Genomic DNA, 9,354 nt, shown 5'->3' on the forward strand with positions numbered 1-9,354 from the left:
TTTTAAGTGTAGAGGATGATGTTAATCTGAAAATTCTGAAATTTTGTTTAAAAGTTTTGATTTCCTATGAGACTAATTACTGCAAGTCTTCAAATCACTCTGAAAGGAAGAACTGCAAGAACTTTTGGGAAGTCATATTTATTTTTTTCCCTTTTTCTGAAAGGGAAGCAGCAAGGACTCATGTATAAAAGGTTACATACAACTGTGATGCCAGAGGTCTTTAATATATGATTTCTGGGGCAAAACCAGACAAAAGGTGACTGCTCTAGCTCAGGTTTTTAAAATGCACTCAAAAACGTTCTTCACCAAATACTAATGGCTAGGGAAATTATGATCAAATAGGTTGTTATGAGTGTGATTAATCAAGTACAGGGTTACATATAGAAAACTAAGAAAAGTCATGAATGAAAATTTCAAAAGTTCAGAATCTTCCTGCTATAATTTATACAAAACTTTGATGACCATTGAAGATTACACTTCTAAAACTAAGACAGGGAGCAGGCCAAACAAAGATTCACCCTGTGACCCAGAAACACCAGTTTCCACTGCTCCCCACAGAGACTGTAGTTTTCAGAAAGCCAGATCTAACAGGAAAAGCAGTGTACTGGCATGTCTAGGAGTCAGAAAAAATACTACTCTATCACTCAGCAGCCCAGGACCTTGCTGCAATCAGAGGGGACAGCCACCTTGAAGAAGAAACATGAGATCAAAGAGAAAGGACTCAAACAAGGACAATCTGTCCTCAGTAAAATACCCCTCTCCCTGGCAGTTTCAAGTGGGCAGAACCCAAAGGGAACGCTACTCGTGCACAGCTGCAGCGTGAGAGGCAAACAACCAACACACCACCCATCTGCAGGAGGACAGAACACAAAACAAGGACAGCCCCTGAGCATGAACCCATCTTTATCTGTGTCATCTCTCTGGAGAAAGAACTATTGTCCAAGAACACCATTTAGGCAAGAAGAAAACTCAAGGGGTCCAACAGTTGGGAGAAGTGAAGTCATTTCCTTGCTGAAGCAGATGGTCATTTTTAGCTACATGTTTTCCAAGCTCTGAAGGGAACCAATAACATTTAAAGGCCCCCTTTTCAGCATCTCTTGTAGTCTTCAGAAATGAAGGTAAAGAGTTCCTCTATGAGCAAAACCTACAAAAACCCACCATTAAGCTGCCTTTACATTACAAATAAAGCATTCAAATGCAGTAAAAAGAGTCCACGCTAACTTTGCTCTTTTATACCAGTATCAGTGACCAAACCTTTTTTCAGCAACACAATGACATATTCCAAAAATTTTCAATTGGTCTTACATTCAGTTTACATACAAATGAAAGCTTACTACCAAAAGATTAGCTCTGCCCACTGGAAGTAACAAGCACTCCTTGACACCTAAAGCCTACCAACATGGTTAACTTCTCCCAGGAATGGACCCTGGGCACCAACAGAATGTTTACCAACATCCTGTTAGCATTAGAGGCTAACAAAAGCTTGACAAAACTTGCAGACTCTTAGGCATGCCAATACATTGCTCAATCAATTCCACAGATAATACTTTTTAAATATGACTCACCCTCTACATTCAAGTATCAAAGTCCCGCTTCAAGTTGAAAAGTGCAAGAAAAGCAAATCTCAAAACTCCTTTTTCCCTTGATACAGCCAAGAAGATCAAAATGAATCAACATTTTCACTGTATATATTTTCTGAAACAACTGATGGATGGATTTTTTTTCATTCCCACAGAATTTCAGGAGTTGAAATACTCTAAGGAGATATTTCTGGAACAGAGTGTATTCCTACATACTGCAATTCTTCTGGGTAATTTTTGAGCTAGAAGTCAGGGCTCTAGCCTCCATATTCCTATACATCACACTTTCATTAGAAGGCATTTACCCACACAGACTTTTCTAAACTTTGTATTAATACCATATTCTAGAGTATGCTTTAGAAAAAGCATATCCTTTGCTACAATTTTCTAGTCTGGTAACACCCATTTCACTTAAAAACAAGGAAGAAAGAGAGACTTAAGAGTGAATTTAGCATAGGTAGACAAACCTGAGCTGGTCAAATTACCAGACGAATCACCAAATTTCATTGTCTGGGGGCAAATGCACAGCAACAGTGCCAAAGTTAACTTACTTTAAATGAATCCAGTTTTGAAGCTGGACTCCTCGTGACTCAGTGGTTAAAACAGCTCTATGTCATTTGCCACTTTTTGTGATTTCTTCATAATTCTTTAATTTCAGGTGACACTGACTTTCCATTTGGATTTACCCAACCAGCCAAGCCCCATCATGGCAGTGCATGCCACAGCCTGGCAGAGCACATCTGACCACATGTACGTGCACTTCAGCCACTTTTGCCGCTCAATGCTTAACAATAAAGTTTCTCGGGAAAAAACATAATCCTTCCCTCACACAGTCCTCCCACTAAAGTATTAAAAGCTTGCACAGATGTAATCTTCAGTGTCCAAAGCTCTCATCTGCACTGAACGTGCTTCCATCTAAGGAGAGTGATGTTGTTCCACATCCACGCTTGGCTGTGGCTCAGCACAGCTGCCACTGCACAGTTCAGCCCTGCAGCAATGATTTCTCCTCTGCAGCTTAATGCAACTATTGCAGTGGCTTCAGAAGAGCACTATCACGGAGCATCTGCAGCTATGAAAAGCTGAATTTCATGCGACAGACCTCTGTGATCCTGTATGTGCTCCAAAAGACATCCCCACAGAACAGCGTAACCACACACCATCTAGGGGACCACTGGCAAGCCAAAGGAAAGAAGGTAACTAGAGGGGCACTGAAGGCTGTCCTATCTGAAAGTTTTCCACAGACAATCATAGCAAATTTGGCATTGTTTAAAATAAATTACATAAGTCAAAACTAGAGAAAAGGAAGGCATGGGAGTCTCAGTAATTTCTGGAAGTGTTGAATACAGCACTATTGGTTAACATGCAAGAAGCAAAATTATACTATTTCTAGAAAAAAACAATACTGAAAAAATATTATCTAGTGATGAAAATACTGAACCATATCAGTGGGTGAAGAGACAGATAGATTGCATAGGAAGACACCAAAAAAAAAAAAAAAGGCACCAAAGCCCAGTCTTGATCCTCTGACAGTATTGGACTTGAACCTCTACATCCACAGTTATCCAGACTGAGAAGACACATGGGCCTGGGCTGGAAATTAAATCTTCTGACATCTGAGCTACTTGCCATGAAGCAGAAGAGCAGTCTGCTCAGGAGGAGAGGCAGCTTTGGCTTAAACCCATGGGAGTGGAAGACAAGGATCTTTGTCTTCCATCCTCTCCAGGGGAGAAACCTGGCAGGGGCAGCAACAAGTGGAAGGACCACAAACCTCAGCAGAGCTAATTGGAAAGGGAAAAGCACTGAGCCAGTGCTAGCTAGAAGGACCCACAATTTATAGACCTGAACCTTATAAGGCTTTTGAAGGTTTTATACAGTTTGGTTGACCTTTAAGCAGTGTTTGACAGGATAACTCTGATAATGTTTTCACACGCAGAGCCCTAAAAAAGTTGTTAGTTTTGAGTCACTTAAAGACTGGTATGATTATTGGGAAAACTACAGAAGGGACCTGGACTACCAGAAGGATAATATATCTACCATGACCTTTTAACATGTATGTCCATAATGCTCTTGTGGCAAACATTTCAGAGTGAATCTTAACTTCACATGTAGTTTCTCCAGAAAATATGGCTAAACTATGGCTAAATCTCATCAGAGTTTATCATGACACTGCTCAGGACACAACACACTTGTACACCATGCATGTGTTACAGCTGATATAGCTGATTAGCCAATTTAGGGGTCCCAACACAGGTACACAGTGAAACTGTGGCAGAAAGAATACTTAGTACGATCCTGCACTCAGGGGCACCAACAGAGAGCAGGAGTGAATGCAGATACATTCATCACCAGAGCTGGAAAGCACTCCTCTGTCTTTGCAGTTACTACGCTAATCATGTCAAGGAGTAAATGTTGGGGAAATATTTTCTATACAAATTGTTGCATTTGAGGCTTCAAGATCCTTTTTGGCTGTATATAAGCCCGTTTTATGAGGCTAAGCCATGGCTTTACGGATATCTCTCTTTTCCAGTCTGCTGTGGCACAAGCATGAGAAGATGACACAAAACAACATGAACTCTGAAGCAGCAGCTACCAGAAATTTTTTGCTGGATGATTTTTTGGACTTAAACATTTACTGTCATAACAAATCTCATTATCAAGCAGGGAAAGACTTTTCCTGATATGAGCTTGCAAAGAAGGATAAATGAGGAATTTGAAATATTCTTTGCCTACCAAAACACACTTTGAATACTTTATAATAAGGTGTACCTGAAAGTAACTCCTACATCAGAAATCAAAGGACACTCTCAATGCCATTACATCATTCAACACATAATGACTAGCTTTCAGCTAAAGCTGAAACACTAGCAAAGTTTAGCTTTCAGCAGTTTTTTTCCTCTTCAGGAAGGCAGGACCTGCATCAAGAGTATTAATATTTTAATAACCATTCACATATTCATAAAATATTGCTTACATTGGTGAAGTATCTTATCATATTGCAGAACTCCATACACTGAACATACAGTAAAATATCACACACATTTTGGCTAATGCCTTACAAACCTTAAGAGGCAACAAGGCAGGAAGAAAACCAAATTCAGCAATAAACCAAATGCATGTTATTACTCATTATAGCCCCGTTCCCAGTTTAATCTCCTTTCCTTTTGTTTTGTGTTAGGATGATCAAAAAATTGTGCCTAACTTTCTTCGAGAGACAGAAGTCATTTGATTAAGTGGGCAGAAAAGAATTTTTTAAATCAAGCAATTTCTCATGACACTTCTCTTTCCAACAGTCACCATCCATCAGTCCCAAACTCTACAGATATTTTATAAGCCACTCAATAGTCAGAGCTCTTTTTTCAAAGAAAAAAAATTACTATTCGTTGGAGCTACCCAACACAGTAATGTACAATACCAAAAGAAATTGACAGCATCAGAACAGAAAGCAAAAGTCAACAAGTTCAGAAGCACCTGCAAAGAACAAGGATATCCTGTTTGAAGACTAGAGTATGACAACGAGAAATCAGAGAATCCAATAGCAAAGACTAGGCAACACCTGAATAACTAATGAAGACTTCAAATCCAAGAGCAAGCAGAGCCATGCAAACTCAGCATGACAGAGCAAAGCTTCCCTGCAAACAATTATTAGAAATAAGAAATCATTTAAGAAATCTGCGAGCCATGATTCCAAATAGGTGATGCAATTGCATCACTTGGTCACAAACAATGCAGGCTGCAGAAGAAAGGTAACTTCTCTTCTGAAAACTACTGACTCACTCTGGACTACAAACAACATGCACTTCTGTTCCAAATGCAGCTCAGTCCCGGAGCCCCTTCAGGCCAGGCTCCCTACAACCAGGCCATCCCTTTTAGTCTCTTGGAAGGAATCCAGTGTACCTTCATGATAACAGGCAACGAGCGAGTGAAAAACAGCCTGAGAAAGAGAAATTGCTATATCATTAATGTCCTGCACAACCAGCAGAGATGAGTGAATCTCTGTCCATAAACAGGTCAGAACCTTGCTCCCACTGAAAAATCATAGCAAATCTCACAAATTTCCATGTAACACTTAGATGTATCAAAAATGGATAATGATAATACAGGCATTGGGGAGGGATGCTTACATGTTCCCGCATTTTAACAAAGAACATGCCTGCACAGTATTGACTAAAGGAAAATATCACTTGTGGTTTCCCATGTGCTTCTTACAATACCAAAATATGGCTTAAGGCACAGAGGAGTAAAAAAGGTTCTTCAAAAACGTCCAAAGTGGGAACATTCCTTCTTTAAATACAAAAACACAAGATTAGCCTTCACTCAATGTCCCTGACATAGAGGACTCTCATCTTCTGGTACACTTATTTATGCAACAGCAAATTAGGTGTCCATTGCTAAGATCCTGGGTTGCATTAATGATAATATAATATTAATGTCTTTTTAGCTATATCTTATCTTGATTATTCTATACACTAAGTACCCTTTGAGGAACAGAGAAACTGAAATACAGGAGTGTCACAGATACTAGTAATGACTCTGCAATGGAACTAAAAGCAGAAACCCAAAGTCACATGAATTCTCCAGTGCCCACTATATATTGTACATTAAAACATTAATGACATGAACGTGTAATAGTCTACAACATTTGCCTTGTGCTGTGTTCTGAGGTCCAGCAGTCTTGGACAATTAAAATTGTGAACACATTAATTATGTTTTCTAGGGAATTACATTCTGGGTTTCTAAGATGAGTATATAGAATATTTCCTTTACCATTTAATAGTAAAGCATGCACGTAGAGAAGTCACTCAATTTTGACGGCAATGGCCCAAAAACCCCAAAACAAATATAACAAAGGAAATTGCTGGAGAAAAACATCAACAAATGCTGAAAACCAACCAATATTTTTTAGAAATCTGCCATCCATCACTTCCCAATCACTTCTGCCTTCAATTACCTCTTTTCACCCCCTTTTCTGGTGTTACACTCCTCTGGTTCAACTCCATCATGAACCTGTTCTAAAACTCCTGATCTGCAAAGGCCATGCTTTTCTTCTGCATTCCTCTGTATGATTATCTTCATTCCCTTTGTGCAGTTCTTAACTCAGGCTTGCATCCTTCTTGTTCAACTTCTGCCCTTTCTGCAGCTAAAGCTTTCATCCAGGAATTAAAGGAATCCAATCCGATTTAATGCAACTTCCTTCTCTCCAGCTTATCCCTCTCTCCCTCCTCCTTTTATCCTTATCCGATTCAAAACACAACTATATTGTTTTACATTAATTCAACTACAGCCTTGTTGGCTAGTCCTCCGAATGCACCTTCCCATTCAGGTATCTTTGTTTTTCTAGGCATGGTTGCTCACTCACTCACTCACCAGGGATTCTTCTTGAATGCTTTTACCTCCTCAAAGAAGCTTGCTCCCTTAACTAATCCAGAAGGCCATTAGCTTTGGTTTGAAATCTCTGTTCAGGACCAGCTTTTTTAACTCTCAAATACAGTTATTCAAAGAGTATTAGCAGTAGATAGAACATGGAGACAGAGTGTATTTAATAATAAAATAAATACATAAATATAATAAAATACATAAATACATATGGAAATGTTATTGATATAGAGGACACCTCTGTCCCCAACTCTTTACATGCCTCAGGGCAGGCATGGGTGTCTCTTCATGCATGAGCAGAACCCAGAATCTTTATACTTCATGTGACATGCACCAGACACCCAAAAGCACTATAAAAGTTAACTCTGTCAAGTTAGTCCATAACTTTGGTGAGTACCCTCCTAAATGCAGCTCCTACACATCTTCAGTTAAGCACACTCAGCCACGCTGCTGGTCCATTACCGCTAAGCTGACTCAGATCCCTGGGCAAGGGATGCAATATCCTGCACTTAGGATGCTCTGTAACCATGCTCTGTGCCAGAATCACAGAAAGTCTGTACTGCTTCGTTCGTTTTGGCCTGCTTGGCAATTTTTTGTTGTCCAAAGCACTGTCAGCTACTGTATCCTTCCAGGAGTAACAACCATCAGAGGCCATGGAAAAGACAGGGAATATTTTAAGCAGCAGGGGGAAACTTCTTGATCAGGAAGAAAAGTTGTAGTTGCTTTCACATTTACGTCAGAGCTTTTGTACATTAAGATTGTTTTACTGTGGAGGCTGTTGTGAAATAAATGTATTTAACCCTTTTCAAAGCACCTGTATTAGTTTTTTTTCTGTTCAGACCAATATTCATACTTACAACTTAACTAGATGAGGATGACTTGAAAATCTTACGAGTATAAGATTTGGTGAATGAAAGCTGAGACATTCAGAAAAACAAAATGCATTAATTAGCAGTTTGTTCTGTAAGACCAGTATTTTAATCCTAAAACTAAAGCCAACCATTACTAAGTTTAAAACAGACATGTCACAAAGTGTTTGAACTTGACTTTCTGGGGGTCTTCAAAGAATCCTGAAATGCCTAGAGGATTTTTTTTTTCTTCTTTGAGAAAAGCACTGTGAACTTTGAGAGCATTGCACTGTAAATATGGTCTTCATATCTGAAAAATCTTTACATAAAGTTACATTCAGAGCTAAATACATATGCTACGAGGAGCTTGATTATTATTTAACTACACAAAGAGAATGCAAGTTGTCAGTTCTTACACTTCATGGATTATAAAAAAACAAATATGAGACTATTTTTTCACCTATTTTGTTTCTTAAACACACAGTAGCCAATTAGAAAAGGAGGAAACAGAGGCCTGCCACTCATCTTGCATGTCAGCAGTTACCTCAAATGCTCAGATTTTATGTTCTTCATCTATAACAACATGGACTCGATGTTTTTTTTCCTTTAGATGTAACAGCCATGTACCACCTCAAACAAAAGCAGTCAAGAAGAAAATCACTGTATTTTAATACAAAACGAGGTTGCTAAAAGTTACAGGGATTAGTCTTCATGTAACAGATATGTGTTTTTTAACATAACGAGGTTAATCTTAGAGGTCTCTCCCAACCTTAACGATTCTATGATTCTATGGAATTTGAAAATATACCCCGGGTTGGGTAGCAGGCAATACGTACATTAAATCCCGTGTTTAGTTCACACGTTACATTTCAAGCAATTCCCTTCCGATATATAATTTCTATTTTTAAAATCACATCCGAGTCCACAGAACATAAACCCACCCTGCCCACGCTTCAGCCAGAAGCCGAAATTAAGCCGCAGCGTTTCAAGCCCCGCTGTCGCAAAGGCACCGCAACTTTCATTTTGGGTGCCCCGGCCGCCGCAGGCAGCGGGCTGTGCCCGCCCGGGCCCCGCTGCCGGCCGGGGAGGGCATTGACAGCGCGGGGACCATCTTAACTAATTCGGGCGCCCTTGCACAGGGCTGGCACTGCCCGCGCTCCTGCGGGAAACCGAGCCGCGCGTCCGGCCGAGCATCGCTTAGCGCCGAGCATTATTCTCCGGCGGTGCAAACACCCTCGGCGGAGGGTGCGGCGAGGCTCCGCGCCGCCGGCCCTGCTCTGCGGGCCCCTCTCCCCCCGCCCGGCGCTTACCTGTGCCCGCGCCGCCTCGCTCCGCACCCGTGTGCTCAGCGCCGGCCACCGCGCCCCGCCGCCGCCCTCGCCGGAGACCAGCCGCAGGGGCCTGATGCTCTCTCGCTCCGCGAAGGGGCTCTCGCCCCGCCGCCCCGCTGCCGCTGTCGCCGGCCCGGCGCCTCCTGCGCAGGGGAGAGGCACTGTCACCCGGCTGCGCCCTCGCCCCCGGCGCGCAGGCTGGAGCGGGGGCTCCGTTTCCAT

General features: G+C 41.3%; 1 protein-coding gene across 1 annotated transcript in view; it reads right to left on the reverse strand.

Annotated features, from left to right (window-relative positions):
• The window catches only part of ADAM22 (ADAM metallopeptidase domain 22), a 131,504-nt gene extending 122,150 nt beyond the window's left edge, over nucleotides 1-9,354 (reverse strand). The window contains exon 1 of the mRNA XM_088054527.1: nucleotides 9,112-9,354. Coding sequence (XP_087910653.1) covers nucleotides 9,112-9,354 — 243 coding nt within the window. The remainder of the gene's footprint in view (nucleotides 1-9,111) is intronic.

Source organism: Pseudopodoces humilis, chromosome 1 (assembly GCF_049639895.1).
Source record: "Pseudopodoces humilis isolate 2021_Gansu_Grassland_sample_001 chromosome 1, ASM4963989v1, whole genome shotgun sequence".
Classification (NCBI taxonomy): domain Eukaryota; kingdom Metazoa; phylum Chordata; class Aves; order Passeriformes; family Paridae; genus Pseudopodoces; species Pseudopodoces humilis.